The sequence below is a fragment of the Nerophis ophidion genome, linkage group LG04 (genome assembly GCF_033978795.1).
Source record: "Nerophis ophidion isolate RoL-2023_Sa linkage group LG04, RoL_Noph_v1.0, whole genome shotgun sequence".
Lineage (NCBI taxonomy): Eukaryota > Metazoa > Chordata > Actinopteri > Syngnathiformes > Syngnathidae > Nerophis > Nerophis ophidion.
In genome coordinates, this window is record NC_084614.1 from 45,950,799 (window position 1) to 45,971,080 (window position 20,282).

The window sequence follows — 20,282 nt, forward strand, 5'->3', positions numbered from 1 at the left end:
CAAAATGGACAGAGAGCAACAGCCGATCGTTGGATCTCAGTGCATAAGAGTCCGTACTTCTCTGTGAAATCAATGCACAAATCTATTTCGGGCAATAGTCCCAGAAGAGCCTTGTAGGTAAAAGTGTACCAGTGACACCGTCTTCTAATGGACAGAGAAGGCCATCCCACCCGAGACTACAAGTCACAGTAGTGTGTCATGGCTCTACAGTTTGTGATGAACCTCAAAGACGCATGGTAAAAACATACCACCATCTGAAAACAGGAATGAGTAGAATTCATATAAAAAAGATCACCAAAATCTAGCACAGATAAAAATGTGGCAGAGACAAGGCGCTTTTTTTACACCAATCTATCGAGGGAGTTGTCTACGAAATCATCATCATTTCCAATTTGGGGCCAGCAAAATGATTGCATTCAACAATCAACTTCGAGTCAACCGTGAAATACCGCATATGTCTCCACTATACCACTGAAATCTTCCAGTGGCCAAGAATCTTCGGTTAGATAGGAGCTGGATGTGCACCCAGGATGGCTTTGGTCCTCTTTGTCTCCAACTCCAATATGAGTTATAAATCATGAAACAAAATCCATACAAAATATTGTTTTGGTTTTGGTTAGCTATAACACATGCATTTACAAACGTCTGTATCTCCATACTGAGTGAGTTTTGTGAAAACATGATCCACGTTGTTAAAAACTGAGAGAAATATCAACCTCATCAATAATATTCTCTACTGCTTGCTAGTGTTACCATATCTGGGTTATTGTGTAGAAATTAGGGCTGGGCAACGATTAAAAATTTTAATCGAAGTTAATCGCACTATTTCTCCGATTAATCGCGATTAACTGCATTGTATACGCAAAGCCCAATAATTAATTAAAAGGTAGTGTGTAGTGCACCTTTATTGGAATATTCTCCCACATGAACAAAAGCGCCAAAACATTTGTTGTGCAAACACAATTTAAATCAGTCCTTGTTAAACAGTAGCAGTTAAATAGCATATTTTATGAAAATCAACTCAAAAAATGTAAATACAAACATTTAAGCGTATTGCCACTGCCAGGGTATTTAAGTTATCCTGTTTGTTATGGAAAATAAATATAATCTACATACAAATCTCTGAGCCACAATCATAAGATCTGAACAGACAATTTCTGAGGTAACAGCAGAAACATTTTCTTTAATCAGGGATCTTATGTTTAAAAAACCTATATTATAGGTAGTGGGCTGTTTTAGGGAATTTTTGATCAAATTATCCGTAGTAGCAATATTAATAATGTTGTGTTTATTCTGCGTAGTGCACATAAAATAACTATGACCATATCTAGGAATTGATATGATGGGAATTTTCCGATTGTTTGCTTGGTGCTTTGATAAACTAAACGCATCATATAAATGGTACTATATTGTGATGTTATGAGCCAGGGAAAAAAAGAACTACCCTACCCAGCATGCAACAGGAGTGACGAGCATGCGCGGTAGCCCGGTATAGGTTGTGTCGCCATGACGGCATCTTGTATGTTGTGATATGCACGCTCTGAAAGCAAACGTTAAGAACTCAGCCAACACGCCTCGTCTGCATTATTCATAAATAGACAGACAACACAAATACTCCGCTGCTTCACAGGCCGCTGGATGTAGCTGGCAAAGTATTCCCATGCTAGCTAGCCGGTCTAGCAAGCACGCGTCATTCAGTCCAAAACGGCCCGATCTATCCACATTCAGAATTGTCTGGCGGTCGTAAGTGATCCCGGAGTGACCACGCTGTAAGCCAGCCATGAAATTTGCAGAATTGTCCGGTATTTTTGCCAAATGTTCCATCTTTACCAAGAGCCCCTCGACGCCGAAGCCCATCCGGGCGACGCCATCTTGTTAAGAACAGGCGTTAACAAAATAAAAGCATGTAAACAACATACGCAAATGTGCGATAAAATAATTGTCGGTGTTAATAGATTGATGAGTTAACTCGTAATTAACGCATTAATTTGCCCACCCCTAGTAGAAATATGGGGAAATAACTACAAAAGTACACCTCATTCCTTATCGGTTAAAAAAAAGATCAGTCAGAATAATACATAACGTTGGATATAAAGAACATACAAAACCTTTATTTATTGAATCAAAATTACTTGAATTCCACGACAGAGTGAATTTGCAAACAGCTAAAATTATACACAAAGCAAACTATAATCTGCTACCCAAGAATATACAACAATCTTCTCAACAAAAGCGGAGAAATATAATCTTAGAGAAAAATGTAATTTAAAACATTTGTATGCACGTACAACACTTAAGACCTTCAGTATATCAGTATGTTGAATTCAATTATGGAATGGATTAAGCAAAGCAATCGAACAATGTACTAACATTATCCGCTTAAAAAAACCTCTTTAAGCTTAAAGTGTTAACAAGTACAAAGAAGAAGAACCATGATAAACATTTTGAATTTACAAACCCTGTTTCCATATGAGTTGGGAAATTGTGCTAGATGTAAATATAAACGGAATACAATGATTTGCAAATCATTTTCAACCCATATTCAATTGAACGCACTACAAAGACAAGATATTTGATGTTCAAACTCATAAACGTTATTTTTTTTTTTGCAAATAATAATTAACTTAGCATTTCATGGCTGCAACACGTGCCAAAGTAGTTGGGAAAGGGCATGTTAACCACTGTGTTACATTACATTTTCTTTTAACAACACTCAATAAACGTTTGGGAACTGAGGAAACTAATTGTTGAAGCTTTGAAAGACAGGTCTAGGTCTTTGGGAGACAGGTCTTGACTGCAGGCGGGCCAGAAAAGTACCCGCACACTTTTTTTTACAAAGCCACACTGTTGTAACACGTGCTGAATGTGGCTTGTCATCGTCTTGCTGAAATAAGCGGGGGCGTCCATGAAAAAGACGGGACTTAGATGGCAGCAAATGTTGTTCCAAAACCTGTATGTACCTTTTGGCATTAATGGTGCCTTCACACATGTGTAAGTTACCCATGCCTTGGGCACTAATGCACCTCCATACCATCACAGATACTGGCTTTTGAACTTTGCATCAATAACAGTCTGGATGGTTCGCCTCCCCTTTGGTCCGGATGACACGATGTTGAATATTTCCAAAAACAATTTGAAATGTGAACTCAGACCACAGAACACTTTTCCACTTTGCATCAGTCCATCTTAGATGATCTCAGGCCCAGAGAAGCCGGCGGCGTTTCTGGATGTTGTTGATAAATGGATTTCGCTTTGCATAGTAGCGCTTTAACTTGCACTTACAGATGTAGCGACAAACTGTATTTAGTGACAGTGGTTTTCTGAGGTGTTCCTAAACCCATGTGGTGATATCCTTTAGAGATTGATGTCGGTTTTGGATACAGTGCCGTCTGAGGGATTGAAAGTCACGGTCATTCAATGTTGGTTTCCGGCCATGCCGCTTACGTGGAGTGATTTCTCCGGATTCTCTGAACCTTTTGATCATACTATGGACCGTAGAAGTTGAAATCCCTAAATGTATTGCAATTGGATTTTGAGAAAGGTTGTTCTTAAAGGGGAACATTATCACAATTTCAGAAGGGTTAAAACCAATAAAAAATCAGTTCCCAGTGGCTTGTTCTATTTTTCGAAGTTTTTTTTCAAAATTTTACCCATCATGGAATATCCCGAAAAAAGGCTTTAAAGTGCCAGATTTTCGCTATCTGTGAAGCCACCGTCCATTTTCCTGTGACGTCATCCAGTGATGCCAATACAAACAACATGGCGGATATAGCGACATTAGCTCGGATTCAGACTCGGATTTCAGCGGCTTAAGCGATTCAACAGATTACGCATGTATTGAAACAGATGGTTGGAGTATGGAAGCAGATAGCAAAAAAGAAATTGAAGAAACTGAAGCTATTGAACGAATAGCTATTGACGCTATTCGGCAATCGCATTCTAACCAATGATTGAGTGTCGTAAGATATCCATACATCTCTGTGCCATGTCTGCCTTAGCATCGCCGGTAAAATGTGCAGGAGCAACTTAAATCCGTCGATTGGTAAGTGTTTGTTTGGCATTAAATGTGGGTGGAAAGGAAAGGCTGGATGCAAATATAGCTACAGTTGTACATACAGCTAGCCTATATAGCATGTTAGCATCGATTAGCATGCCGTGCTATTCAATGGAGTCCTGTACATGAGATGACTTAAAGTGGCAGAGCAGGTGGGGACCCCAATACTGACAAACATTTGGCTTGCACTGCAGCACCTTGAAGCTCTTGGAAACAGTCTCACGCTGTCATTGTCAGCCACTGTGAGCTTCCTAACACTGGCTTGTTTAAAGCACCACCACAGGTGTGCATTATGCTTCAAAAAATGTGATCTTTACCGAAACTGAGCACATACTGAACTTTCGACACAGCATGTTTCCTTGAGCATATTACTTCCAACGCTGTATATAAATATTTTTGTCATCGTATTTCATTTTTTTAATTGGGACAGTGCACATTAATCAACACTTGAATAAAGAGTGAAAATGTGCCGGACTTATCGTTTTCAGCCGTAGTCCCAAGGCAGGTTTCGAACATCACACAGTGAGACACATAGGACTTTAAAACCATGATTACAGAAATAAGACCCAAATAAATTAGTCAAGACAAGCAGTTGCAATACACAATTACAAGACAATAGAGCAGGACAGACAATTCACTCACAGCTTCAAATACCCTGGATCAGAAGCCCACTGGAACAGGCTGGAGTCTGGAAACAGTGTTTAATGGTTTGATGGGTGCATGTCTGATTTATTTTTAGCCAGTGTGTACGTTTTGTTTTTTTAAAGTGGATAGTTATCACAGTCTCCAATGTGTGTGGGCAACTTATTCCAGGATCGCATTCCTCTTACAAAGGTGACCATTTGACCAAATTTTGTTCGACGTCTTTCTGTTTTGTAATCACCTGCGGACAAGGCCGTAGTTCTCCGTCCTTCACTGTTTGTCCTCTGAATGAATTCACCAAATGGTAGGGGTACAAGTACAACTTTGTAGAAGAGACAAGCATCCAAAATATTCTCCTAGCTATCCAGATCAAGAATGTTGAGTTTTTTTTAGAATAATACAATTGTGGAAGTGCATTGGTCTCCTGTAAAGGATTTTTAACTGCCCTTTTGACGAAAGACGTGATGGGTTTTAGTTAAAGTACCAATGATTGTCACACACACACACACACACACACACACTAAGTGTGGCAAAATTATTTTCTGCATTTGACCCATCACCCTTGATCACCCCCTGGGAGGTGAGGGGAGCAGGGAGCAGCAGCAGTGGCCGCATCCGGGATTATTTTTAATGGTTTAATTCCAACCCTTGATACTGAGTGCCAAGTTGGGAGGTAATGGGTCCCATTTGTATAGTCTTTGATATGACTCGGCCGGGGTTTGAACTCTCAACCTACTGATCTCACGGTGAACACTCTAACCACGTTGTGATACAAAGGTTTATATGTGAGAATATAATGGTGTGCATATAGATTTTAGCAGTCTTGGAAGTGAGGACATCATCAGACAGGTAATTGGTAATAATATGTCCCAGATATTTAATTTCACTGCACACAATAAGTGCAGAACCAGATAGAGAGAAGTCAGGTAATGCTGACTCTGTCTTCTCTACTTCTAACTATCATGATCTTGCTATTCTTAGCATTGTATATGATGTTAAAATCACAAGCATACTGTATACTTGCCAACCTTGAGACCTCCGATTTCGGGGGGTGAGGAGTGGTCGGGGGCGTGGTTAAGAGGGGAGGAGTATATTTACAGCTGTTGCGTGCACAGCTGTGCACTGCATTCTCTAAAAGCCGTAGATGTTATTGTCACATATGCATGATTGATTGATTGATTAAAACTTTTAATAGTAGTTTGCACAGTACAGTACATATTCCGTACAATTGACCACTGAATGGTAACACCCAAATAAGTCTTTCAACTTGTTTAAGTCGGGGTCCACGTTAATCAATTCATGGTACAAATATATACTATACTCAGCATAATGCAATCATCACACAAGTTAATCATCATATTATACACATTGAATTATTTACATTATTTACAATCCGGGGGATGGGATGAGGAGCTTTGGTTGATATCAGTACTTCAGTCATCAACAATTGCATCAACAGAGAAATGGACATTGAAACAGTGTAGGTCTTACTTAGTAGGATATGTACAGCGAGCAGAGAACATAGTGAGTTCGAATAGCATAAGAACAAGTATATACATTAGAAATACATTCAATTATTTACATTAGGTTATTTACAATCCGAGGAAATGGGATGTGAATGGAGGAGGATATTAGTAAAGGGTTGAAGTTGCGTGGAGGTGTTGTGGTGCATAGTATTGACATGTTTAAGAGTGCCACATGCTGTTTACGGCAGATCAACTGCCTTATGGTAGACGTAAACATGACTGCTGTTGTTGTGTGTTATTACCGGGCTTGGTGGATGTTAATGAAACTGCCTAACAATAAACCCACATAAGAAACCAAGAACTCACCCTCAATCATTCTACAGTTATAACGTCATTGGGCAGACACACTGTTTATAATGTGGGAAAGCAGACGTGAAAACAGACTGTCCTCACTCAGGTCCGCATGGAGCTGGAAGGGGTGTGGCCCCCAGCTCCGCCTGAATTTCGGGAGATTTTCGGGAGAAAATTGTCCCGGGAGGTTTTCGGGAAAGGCGCTGAATTTCGGGAGTCACCCGGAAAATCCGGGAGGGTTGGCAAGTATGGCATACTGTGTGCATATTTTCATAAGCTGTTGAAGACCAGCACTATAAGGGCTAACAATGACCAAATCATCTGTGTGCATGAGTCATAAACTGGTGACTAAGTCACCAATCCTACAACCAGTACCAGATGCATTTAACATCAGAGACAAATCATTCATTTACAAATTCATTTAAAAAGGAACGGTGACAAAATCCCGCTTTGGTGCCCACCATTGCTCACATGGAATGAATCTGATAACATATACCGCCATCTTACTCTCATTGTCTGACAAGAATCACAATTACCCAAGATTCTGATTAAAAACCGAGGGACACCCCTTTTAGACAATACAAAAAATAAGTTTTTATGATTAACTCTATTGAATGGTTTAGAACAGGGGTCTCAAACTCACTTTACCTGGGGGCCACTGGATGCAGAGTCTGGGTGAGGCTGGGCCACAAGAAAAGATTTCCTAAACATTTTTTTGCATACTCCTCAGCATGTCTAGTTGTATAATGACGTTTCAAATTGTATCCCTCGTGCACTGCAACTTTCTCTGTGCAAATAAGACACGTCGGGGTGCCCCTGTGCTCAACAAAGAAATATTGCATTTCCCACTTTTCCTGGAATTGTATTTGCTCATCACTAACCTTTATCTTCACTGCAGGCGTTGAAAAAGACATGTTTTGGCTTGTAAAATATATTTGTATTTAACCGACGCATGGAAAATAATGTTATTTCCGCAATGTGTCGTTACGCTTTTCCTCCCTACAGCAACACGGCGGTCGACGGATAATAGTAAAGTACCGGGATAAGCGAGCGCAAAAAAATGCCAGCTCCCGGAGTGTTATCCGGTATCATTTAGAAATATATGTATTGTTCATCGTGTGAGGCAATGCAAATTAAATAATAAAAAAACTAATAAGTCGAATTGGTAAAGGTTATCGGGGATTGTTATTACTGACGGACAGGTGTCGCAGTGTGACTGAAGCCGGGCACGTAAGAAAACCCTTGTCTCCATGGCAACGTCACTTGCCACTTTTCCACTAACGCAGGTGTAAGCAACCCAGAACGTTGAAAGAGGCATTTTGGACCCAAATAACACAACACTGTCAAGCGGCATTCATATAAAACTCGTGGGCCGCACTAACATTAAACTTTCATATTAAGGTGGGGGCCGCAAAATAACGTCTTGCGGGCCGCATGTCTGAGACCCCTGCTTTAGAAGCATCAATAAAGCACATAAACATCCATCCATTGACAGAGATAGATATATTTTTAAATCCTAGTCATATTTGAAAACAGCTAAGTGTTGGGCATGCGTAGACCTTGAAGCTTGGAACTAGCAGCCATAACACCCTTCTTATCTCAAATGTCCCAGGCTTAGAAGGAGAATAGATATGTGGATTTGCTCTGGAGGAGGAGGGGGAGGGGAGGGTCGAGTGAAATAGTGTAAAAGGCAGGACTTCCGTAGTATTAGCAGATCAACTAGGGCGATGCGATTTGAATGTGTTGTGCATAGATTTGGTCTCCCAACGCTTTGGAATAAAGGTCAAAATAAGCTACTCTGTCTGGGATTAATTTAAAACCAGCTCATGTGTCATCAAAAGAACCTGAGGAGTGACCAGCAGAAGATCTGGTCCAAACGCAACAGTTTGGGGGTTCGTCCGGGATGACACGCTGAGGATTGGACATCTCTTACAATCTTCCGGACAGACTCACTTGGCCAACACATAAATAAAGGTGAGCAGATAATTTTTCTAAAATCTGCATTAGGAGTCTGTCCTGAAGTCTGTAAGTCAAAGACCGTTTTGTACCCCAGAAACAGAGTGGTGATTTTGATAGATTGGTTGCATTTTTGCCTTGTCCGCTATTACACAATAGTTGTAAATAGTGGTCAACTCACGTCATTGTGTTTGGACCATAGTGACGGACTGTTTTATTGAAAAGTGAGGCTCACCCTGGGTCGTTAGACGTCGGCAAAAGAGTAACATGTTGGGAACACTTCAGATTACGTGACGGGCTGCTTTACTGACGAGTAAGCAAATAGTTGGGTGTGGCTCGTCCTGTTTTGGGATTTGATCTCCCCTAAAAGAGAAAAGGATTCGAACCCCGTTGTTGGGGACGAGTGACTGAATAAAAGGTTTGAAACCCGTCATCGGGGATGACATAAAGCAGTGGTTCTCAAACTTTTTTTGTCATCCCCCGCTTTGGACAAGGGGGAGTTTTCAAGCCCCACCTGCCCCCATCGCCCCAAAAGAACGCTAATGCCAAGCTTAACATTTTCAAATTTATTGAACATCAAGTAACATCAAGTTGTATACACTCAAACTCAATAACATAAAATAACATCAAGTTCAATAATAAATAAAATAACTTGCATCAAGTTCAATAATAAATAAAACAAAAGTGTTGTAACTTGCATCAAGTTCAATAATAAATCAAATAAAAGTGTTATAACTTGCATCAAGCTCAATAATAAATCAAATAACTTGCATCAAGTTCAATAATAAATCAAATAACTTGCATCAAGTTCAATAATAAATCAAATAACTTGCATAAAGTTCAATAATAAATGAAACAAAAGTGTTATAACTTGCATAAAGTTCAATAATAAATCACATAAAAGTGTTATACCTTGCATCAAGTTCAATAATAAATCAAATAAAAGTGTTATAACTTGCATCAAGCTCAATAATAAATCAAATAACTTGCATCAAGTTCAATAATAAATCAAATAACTTGCATCAAGTTCAATAATAAATCAAATAACTTGCATAAAGTTCAATAATAAATGAAACAAAAGTGTTATAACTTGCATAAAGTTCAATAATAAATCACATAAAAGTGTTATAACTTGCATCAAGTTCAATAATAAATCAAATAAAAGTGTTATAACTTGCATCAAGTTCAATAATAAATCAAATAACTTGCATCAAGTTCAATAATAAATCAAATAATTTGCATCAAGTTCCATAATAAATAAATTAAAAGTGCCACTTTTTCGTGTTTTGATCAAATTTACCGCGCTCACAACATCTGTTAAAACCTCATTGAGTTCAAGGCTGAGCTGCCGTGACGCGAGTGCTTCCCGGTGAATGACGCAGTGTGTCCAATGCGCATTTGGCGCAACCCTCTTTATTAGAGCCTGCTGCCCGTTTCTTGACCCTGCCATTGTCTGTGCGCCGTCAGAGCAAAAGCCCACACAGTTTTCCCATTTAAGGTTGTGTTCTTTGAGGAAACCGTCTATTATCTAGAACAGCTCATCAGCAGTGGCTCTATGTTTTATGTATTTCCAAAACAGTAAATCCTCGCACAATGACTTGCCATTCACAAAGCGGACGTACGCGATGAAAAGGCAGTCCTTATTGCTGTCAGTAGCTTCGTCCACTTGTAAAGCAAAACGACTTTATTTTAATTTGTCTACAACAGGGGTCGGCAACCTTTACCACTCAAAGAGCCATTTTGACCCATTTCACAAATTAAAGAAAACAATGGGAGCCACAAAACTCTTTTGAAATTTAATATGAAATAACACTGTCTAATCCCCATCTGATTGCCACAATTTCCCCCTCTGTCTTCCTTTTTTTTCTCTTTCTATCCCTTGCTGCTCCAGCCCGGCTGCACCAAATGATAATATAAATAAATTTAGTAAAGTCAAATTTAAATAAGACAACAAGAGAAGTATCCTACATGTCCCATGTGATCATGACGAATCATATGACTGCAACCAGATAATGGTTGAATTAACGTGTGAATCTCCCATGCCATGTAACCATAACAACTCATGTGAATGCAACCTGGCAATTGTTAGATGGATAAATACCAGTGCATGTGGACTACTGCTTCATTTCCCTCAAGAATTTTGTGGTGAAAGAAGCTCCTCTCCAAGGAACGAAGATGCAGAGATACAGCACTCAACAGGCATTGGAAATGATCCTGGATGGAGCTGACCCTTGCGAATCGGATGGAGAAGACATCAATCTCCAGGTGGATTCAGACTCCGAGCTGTCTCAGTTGTCTTCAGGTAATATTTCATTCCATATTATTTCCCATTTTACATTTCATTTCAGTGAGGGAGTAAATCACCTCAGAACTAGTGTTTTTTACTAGAAATAAGAACCTAAAAACTAGACTATTTTGACATGTTGTAAGACATTTGCCAATGGGGCAAGCCTTTTTACTAGCTAAGATTTTTTACTAGCTTGATTTACTCATTTCAAGAAAATGTTGTTTGCCTAGCAAATTTGGCTAGCAAATATTGCTAACCTAGTAAAAAAAAATGCTTGCCCCATCGGCAAATTTCTTAAAACAAGTAAAAATAGTCTAATTTGAGGTTTTTATTTCTAGTTGAAAAATACTAGTTCCAAGGTGATTTTTACTACATTACTTGAAACTAGAAAAATAAACCATTGTTGCAGTGATTAGCTTCTATACTTGCATTTGTGATATCATTTGAATTTCCCATTGCTCATAATTACATTTTTTTCACGCTACAGATGAGGAGAGTGCTCCCCAACCAACAAAGAGAGCTCGGCTGGCGACTGATGTGACAGAGACTGCAAAAGATGGCACAGTATGGCATGAAGAACAGGTGGGAACGGGTCCACATTTCACCCCACCATCGCCATACAGCGCCGATGGAGAGCCAACAGCTAAGGCCAGGAGGTCAATCACAAGTCGCCTTCAGAGCTTCCTTTGTTTCATCACTCTGGACATGCTTGGCATCATTCGAGACTGTACAATTCAACATGCGAAGCAAACTGAGCATGTGGATTGGTTCATGGGCATACCTGAACTAATGGCATTTATTTCCATCACCATCATGAGGGGAATCTTCAAGGTGCCATCACTGCCTGACTGCTGGTCGAAAAACCTGGGAAGCCCACACATCATCGAAACCATGTCCCGAGGCCGTTTCCAAAACATCATGCATCACCTGCGCTTTGATGACAGAGACACCCGCAGCGAGCGAGTACAGACTGATAGGTTTGCTGCAATTTCAAACATATGGGGATTGTTTATCACCAACTGCATCACATCCTACATCCCTGGTCAACACATCACCATTGACGAACAACTTTTCCCGTGCAAGACTCGCTGCTGTTTCCCACAGTACATTGCAACTAAACCAGACAAGTTTGGTATCAAGTTTTGGGTGGCGTGTGACTTGAAAACCAAATACGTCTGCAACATCTTCCCATATCTTGGCAAGGACCCCACTCGGCCTCGTGGGGAGAGAGTGTCTGAGAGTGTAGTCATGAGGCTGATGGAACCATTCTTGGACAAGGGCAGACATGTTACCACAGACAATTTCTTTACATCACTGTCACTTGCAAAACGACTACTTAGCCGGAATTCAACTATCCGCGGCACAGTCAACAGGATTCGCCAAGAAATCCCACCGTCAACTCGACAGATGCACCGCGATGAATTTACCACCCAGGTATTTTCCTCCACTGGTGCCACACTGACTGTGTATGCGCCCAAGCGGAAGAAGACTGTGTATCTTCTCAGCAGCATGCACAGCACGATTCAGACACAGGAAACCACCAAAAAGAAGCCAAACACCATCACACTCTACAACACAACAAAGTGCGGCGTCGATATCATGGACCAGATGGTGCGGGAATACACTGTCCGCGCAGGAACAAGGCGCTGGCCAGTAGCAGTGTTCTACAACATGATAGACATTGCAGCACTGAATGCCCACGTGCTCTATCAATTATGCACCGGGAGAAGGATTTCCTGTTTCAACTGGCAAGAGAGTTGGCTCACTCCCACGTGGGTATGAAAAAGGCCCAAAAGGAGCAATTGCTTCGGCAACAACCCTCCACACCACAACTCGGACAAAGAGCCAAGTGTCAGGCTAAAATCAAATGAAGGACAATCGTGCAACAGTGCGCTGTGATGACTGCTACAAATACACATGTGGGAAATGCCGAAAGGAGCAATGGCAGTGCCAGAATTGTTAGTGACTGCTCGAATGTATTTCACTCATTTGCATTCTTTGTAAATATGCTTTTTTTCTTTGTAATGTTTTTTTCTTCTATTTTTGGCACACAAAAATAAGTTACTTTTGCAACAACCTTCCACACGAAAACTAGGAAAACAGTTGCTTTTGCATTCATTGTAAATATGTTTTGTTTTGTATTTTTTTAACAATAAATGTTTAGAGTTTTGATCCCAGATTCTCGTTGATCCTGATGATTCACTGCATAAAAATCCACCATATGTTTATAAATCCACCATATGGGCACACACGCACACACACACACACATGCAAAACACGCATAACCTACCTCAATACTAAAAGCTTGCCTTGGGGTCCCCTTCCCCACACAGGCTCAAGCGACTCTGTGACTCAAGTGACAGCTGTGAGCTGCTAACAGCCACATTTCCACAACAAAAGGAGTGTCCGCAGGGGGTCCAAAGGGTCAAATGACCCTCTTGTGGGTCTTTTAGGTAAAAAGGTCAATTGACCCCTCCGTGGTAGTTCTAGTGTTATGAAATCAATGAACGACTGCAGAAAAAATGAAATAAAATGTCTGCATGCAACAAAACGTTTTAACTCCGAAAAAGACGTCGGATTGAAGGTTAAGTAAAATACTTAATGTCTATTTAAGTTTTCCTTGTAGTAATGAAAAAAAAAACGCCAAACTTAAATTATTCACTGGCAGAGAACCAAAAATGCCGTAAACTGTCTATTTCCCTGAACAATTAAAAAATGTGAATATATGCAAAATTATAGGAAATTAAAATATTTATCATACGTGGTCAATGTGATTTCTGCTCCTGAACCGCAGCGCACAGCGTCTCCACATCGGGGCTGTATGACGTCACCATTATCTTCAGACAGGAATGTAAACTCTCATCTGTGAGGCGTGTGCCATGTTTGTTTTTAATAAAGTTCATGTTGGAGAACACCTGCTCACATACATATGTGGATCCAAAGATCGACAGGACTCTACAAGTGCATACTTTTTCATGTTCACATAAAAGTCGGGGATAGCGTTCCAAGTTTCGAACACAAGTTTGTCTGGTTTGGGGAGGTTTTCAATATCACACCGTTTGTGATTCTGAGCAAGAACGGCCTTCTGGGGTGAAACATCTTCAAGGTGCCCTGTCAGGCGTTTAACTTGGACACCCACAGCTGGCGGCTGCTGTAGGACGGAGAAGCGCGCGGCCGTGGGCGTGTCCCGAGGTTTGACAAGCAGGATGACAAGCTAAGCTGGCCGTGACAAGCTGAGCCGCATCAGAGTGATCAAAGAGTCGCATGCAGCTCCGGAGCAGCCGGTTGCCGACCCCTGGTCTAGGAGTTGTTCCTCAAGATCACTTGCAATGTCGCATATACGTCTCGCAACTGTGTCGCTTGACTGTGGGACAGCTTTTAATTTTGCTGCGCTTGTCTCGTCAAGCATGACTGACACCATGTCTATTGCAGCGGGGAGAATCAGCTGCTCAGCAATTGTGTGTGCTTTTTTTGCATTGAGCAATTCTGTATGCAACTCTATATGAAGCCAATTTATCCATTTTGTGTAATTGTGGTCCACATATTAGCCTGCTACCCATCCGCGCGAAAGTTTGTTCCGCTCAGCCCCGGCCTCATTAGTTACTGTTGCGTCTGTCAAACTTTCGCTCCTACCTAGAAATTTAAAGCCTACAGGAAAATTTATATAGCGGATTTCCCAGACAGAATCACAAAGTGATTTACAGTTTGTATAGAAAACGGGGTTGTAAAAAAAAAAATCTAAGAATGAAAAAAAAAAAAAAAAAAAATTAAAGTGGAATCTCCTCCCGTTTCTCGCGCCCCACCTGTCATGTCTCTATTCCCCACCAGTGGGGCGCGCCTCACACTTTGAGAAACGCTGACATAAAGGGTTCGGACCTCATTGTCTGGGATAATTGACTCGGAGTAAAGGGTTCGAAACTAGTCGTCAGGGATGATACTGTAGATACTAAGACAAAATAGACACAATAGCCACGGAGTATGACAGACAGGAATGTGATGGCGGCAGGGGAAAATGTGATGAATCATTACTGTTTAATGATATATTGAATGTACTGCTGTCGACAATGAAATTAACAGGTAGAGGTTAAAAAAATTAATAAAAAAGAGAACGTTTCTTGAAAGGGTTAAGGGGAAGTTAACAACACTCGTAAAGTAGTGAACTCAAACGTTTGGTAGATAAGAAAAGTAACAGGAAGTTTTATGGTAAAGTGAAACGTAGAGAAAGAGAGAGCAGGAGAGGTTTGAATGGAACGTGAAGTGAATAGATGGTTATAACCTTACGTGAATGGTTTCTAGGAGAGGAGAATAGAAATAGAAACATTGTGGGAGGTGTAAGGAAAAGATGGACACAGGTTTGTAAATGAAAAAGCAAGTTAAATAAAGGATGACGAAGTGACAAATGAAGGTATTCGTAAATGGTATTTGTGTGTCAGCGTATGCTGTTGGTGGTGGTTCGCTGCAAGTTTGTTTGTTTGATTGGTTGGTTGTTAACTCCTAAAGCTGAAATACATTTGTATTTTATAATTGTTCTTATAATACCTAGTTCAGAAATCATATGAGTGAATGATCCATCCATTTATTCATCTTCCTCCACTTATCGGAGGTCGGGTCGCGGGTGCAGCAGCCTAAGCAGGGAAGCCCAGTGACTTCACTCTCCCGGGCCATTTTGTGTTGGTTAGAGTGAATGATGAATGTTGTTTGTTATTATTAAGGTTTGATATAATACAGCTGTGCTTCTGGGTGAGACATTTGAGATAAGGAATGTGTCTTAGTAACAAGGGCATCTGAAGAGGGCAGAAAAATTACAGACAAAAGTCGCCACAATCAGCGCTCCAGTCATGACAAATCGCCCCCCAAAAGTTAAACAAATTCTAATCAGAGGACATACTGAGCTATGAGAGCTTAACTAAACAGACAGAGTGCAAACCACAAAGAATAATTGAAATAAATGTATGCTTTTATTTTGTAGAATATCCCGCACGACAGGAAGTCAGTGTGCACAACTAACTGACAGACACAAATGATAGTCTCATTGATTTATGGATAATCTTTAGTTGATTTAAAAAGTTACTTAAATATACATGAAGTAGTAGGTATGATCTTTAAAATAGGGGTATTGGTTAACATTTAATGGGACAATTATCGCTGTGATTTTAAACGTGATATGCAGAATTAGACTAAGCAAGAGGACAACGACAAGGCTGTGACAGAGTAACGAGGAAACAACTCCTTCATTTACAAATCACTGAAACAAAAATGTCAAAAGAACAGAAAGGTTACAAATCAGCTAAAGTATATTCAGCAGTGGGTGACCTTCTTTTTGAGCTCCAGCAGGCGGAGAAAAGAATCCTCAACAGATGTGAGACCAGACAGATGGTCTCGGGTGGTGGACAACGCGGTGCTTCAAGGCCAGTCTGGGGTGGAAACTGTTTCGCCTGTGACCAACCTGGTCACTGGGTTCAAGACTGTCCCAACATTTTGAAACGGGCGTGGCAGAGGGCGCCCACAGCAGAAGCCCCAGCAGGAAATACAGACAGGCCCCGTGCTGGACTTAAGTGTCAACGGACAATGTTTTCAGTTCGTGATTGACACTGGTGCCACCCACCCAATTCTGAATGCAGAGGTACCAAAGAAACTGTGTGCTTCCCTTTTGAAGGTTCGAAGGCTTCGCTGAGGTCACAAGAATGTTAGCTGTCACCAAACCACTTCCGGTTTAAATTGCTGGACACACACTAAAGTACCCCTTCGTGGTCGACCTGCACACACTGTGCCTGCTTAGTAATGACCTGCTTTACAAACTTTACCCTGACATTCAATATCGCACAGAAGGGACCATCCTGGTGTTACCTGACGGTACAACCACCAAGCTGCGAGACCACTATCAAGGCTCCTCCATGAGCATGAGCTCATACCACAGCTTGGAGCACCAAAAACGGCTGACACCTGCTGAGTACCCCAACTCCTTCTGCAACTGTTCTATCAGTGAAAACCCTGGGTGACTGAGCTGTTTCCATGTGTACCACCACCCGACCCGCCATATGTTATGATCACCAGTTAGACGAGTCATACCAGGAGGCCTTTGACTCCTTTTTTATATATATATATATATATATATATATATATATATATATATATATATAAGTTGGAACTCAAGTTGTGGCTGCTCATGTTGACATATCTTTGCAACAACTTGTATGGTATAAGATGGACACAAACGCTGTCCCACATTGTTCCCTTGCTCTTTGTCCCACCTATGAAAACCAAATACTTAGGTCCAATGATGAAACAGGGCGTAGCTGCCGATGATTGAACCGACACACAAATACCACATTTTCAATTGTTTCAGTTGTCTGTTAAACACATAGCTATGGGCTGCATTTTGGACACCCCGGTTGTAGGCTACAAGGAGCTAGCAGCTACACAACAGCTGAGCTAAAACTACACATTACATTTAAGCACATCAGATAATTATAGTTGCTTATTACATATACAAAGTCGCCAAGACAGAAGTCAGATAGAAAGCATTCGGTAACAAATAGTGTCCGCATCATTCAACTTTCTACAACATGAGCTTGACTTAACGAATTATTGTGGCCACCAGGTGAGGTAGAATGTCAAATTACTATTGCAAAAAGCATCCACCATAAGGTTGGTGTTTTTCTAGCATTTTTGTCAATATAAATATAAGCATATTTTGTCGCTTTCCCCATATTGAATAATTTACTTGACTGTCAGCTGACCCTTTTCGTAGATGTTTCTGAAAGTGATAGTACTACAAACACAGTCCCTTTTCCAGAAATAGAAGGGGGAGGAGGTGAGGGTGGGTAAGGTAAGGTTGAGAGAATTAACCCAAAACATCAAGACAAAATTGGCTAAAATCTGTGCACGGAGCAAATTGAAGTGGGTTGACGCGTTACCATTGACCATGCAAATGTCCATGAACAAAACTGGTTTTTCACCCTTTGAACTGCACACAGGTCAGCCCTTCCCAGGTGCAGCAGCCCCCCTGGAAGGAGGAATCACCGTAAAACCAAAATGGTACGTTGAGCAAATTCAGAATTTGTGTAATAATTTCTCTGCACAGATTCGTGGGCAACAATCCACCACTCCAGGAACCCTTCCGCCCGTTGAGTGAGTCAAAATCAAGGTCATTGCCGACATCGCCACATCACCTGCCCCACTCGACCCCCTAGCAGCGCCTTTTGAGCCTGAGGCATCGGAAGAAGAACGGGAGCAGGCAGAAGACTCACTGTTAGCCACTGAAGGGGGTGACGTGCTAGTAACCTCTCCCCCCAGGTCATAGAAGAGCGAGACTTTAGTAACTTACACACATAGTCTCACAGCCCAGAAGAAGACGCCGAGAGGGATCATCCCCCATTGAGCGGCCGTCTGCCGTCATGTAGATCTACCAGACCTGCTCAACTGCTGTATCATACATCCAAAGCTGTCATATATACTTACTTGAGACCAGCTTATGTACTTATTGTTATACAACTTCTCTTACTTGTTTTCAGCATAACTATCGTTGTCGCTGCAATAAGTGAAAAGTTTGATGTTGATCCCCATTTTGTTACCTAAATTACTCTGATTTTGATAGACGGAAGGCAGGATGTTACACCCAGCAGTATTCCCTGACAGACTGGTACTTAGGCTTGTTCTAATGTCCTTGTGCTTCAGTCCTTCCTTCCCGACGACAGTGACTGACAAGTGTCTTAGAACATATGGTGGACTTGAAATAGACTGGATCAAGGGGGACAGCAAGACTTACTTTTTTGACCTGTGCAGTGTGATTGATTGCGAGGGACATAATAACTATTACCGTGGAACCAACCTCTATCTTTGTTACGACTCCACCCTGAGATATTGGTGTCGGAAGCAGAATACATACTCTAGGGGGGGGTGCCCCTGGTGGAAGCAGGTAACCCACTACACAGGGCATTGGAATCCCACTAGCCCCTATTATTACATCAAAACTATTTGGGAAGCGATGACCTTTCAGAGGAATTTTGATCGTTCCCAGAATCCCCTCGCCTTACAATTGCCAACGTGGGTGTCATGCCCAATTGGCCCAGTCCGTTTCATGTTGTGTTAGGGGTTGACCTGACTGGTACAAATTCTAAATGGATTATTAAAATTAACGTCCTTGAGAGGGCGTTAACTACCTCTGCCCCCTCTGTAGCACCTAAAGTGCCACTCCACCTCGGTGACGTTTCAAAGGCTCTCACATCTGTATATACTAATGACATCACCACTGAAGACCTGGCAGCTTTGACCCTAGGAACGAGTGCAGGCAACCTGTGGCTCAGGTGGATGACTAGCATGGACAAGAGCCAAAACATGGGTGATTGTGTTTCTTGTTCCGCTGGACGTCCCTTTCCCCACACTTACCCCACCCCTTTTAGGTTGACTGACGCAAATTGCTAAAACTGTCTTATCTCCTTGTTTTCTGAGCCCACGCCGCCAGGGTGCGGTCTGTTGGCTAGTGTGTACCCTCCTGTTGACAATTCCACCCAATGTGGCCCAAAAGCTGAATTACACGTGTTTTCAATTTTCCGGGGCCCTCTATTATTAGTATTGTGGGGAGTACAGATTGTACATTAGAATCTCGATGTCAGCCGTTGGGCTTTGTGCTATGCTCAGACTGGTGACCGCATCCTAGCCAAGGAAGAAGGTGTGTGTGCAATGTTTGGTAACCAATGCTGTACCTTCATTCCTAACAACACCCCCGATGGCTCAGTCTAGAGGGCCTTAGAGGGCCTCCAAGCCCTGTCTAAGGACCTTAGTGAATTGTCCGGAGTCTCTGACCCCTTCAAAGATTGGCTTTAAGGCACCTTTGGCAGGTGGACTGACCTAATTAGGTCTGTCCTGGTCTCCTTTGCAGTTTTCTTGGCCACTCTAGCCTCATGCGGTTGCTTTATCGCACCTTGTGCTAGGTCTCTATGCACCCGCATCATTGTTAGAGCTGTAGAAGGTCAACCCCACCCTGTTTCTGGGTTTGCTATGTCTCTGAAGGGGGTCAAGCAAAGTGATGACTTTCGAGAATTGCTAGTTTCCCTCGCTGACCATGACGACTTTGACATGGACTCCCTCCATCCATCTCCCATGTAACTAGGCTTTTATTTTAGTGCGAGCATGCTAAAACTTTAATGTGGGGCAGGTGCTTTAGAAGTTTTATAATTGTGTTAGAGATCTTTTGTAGAAGATCTGAAGGTGGATTGACAGCGATAGATATCTTTTTAAATCCTAGTCATTTTTGAAAACAGCTAAGTGTTGGGCATGCGTATACCTTGAAGCTTGGAATGTAACTAGCAGCCATAACACCCTTCTTATCTCAAATTTCCCAGGCCTAGAAGGAGAATAGATATGTGGATTCACTCTGGAGGGGAAGGGGAGAAGGGGCAATTGAAATAGTGTAAAAGGCAGGACTTCCGTAGTATTAGCAGATCAACTAGGGCAATGCGATTTGAATGTGTTGTGCATAAATTTGGTCTCCCAAAGCTTTGGAATAAAGGTCAAAATAAGCTAA

At 41.5% G+C, this 20,282-nt stretch overlaps 1 protein-coding gene across 2 annotated transcripts in view; it reads left to right on the forward strand.

Moving 5' to 3' along the window:
- Window positions 1-20,282, forward strand: part of LOC133551460 (uncharacterized) — a 40,469-nt gene extending 20,187 nt beyond the window's left edge. The window contains exons 3-4 of one of the 2 annotated variants that reach the window (XM_061898177.1): window positions 10,606-10,771; window positions 11,244-12,917. In XM_061898177.1, coding sequence (XP_061754161.1) covers window positions 10,606-10,771; window positions 11,244-12,538 — 1,461 coding nt within the window. In that variant the 3' untranslated portion in view covers window positions 12,539-12,917. Of the gene's footprint in view, window positions 1-10,605; window positions 10,772-11,243; window positions 12,918-17,840 lie in introns of those variants that run through there. The other variant, XR_009806500.1, reaches the window with a different exon arrangement.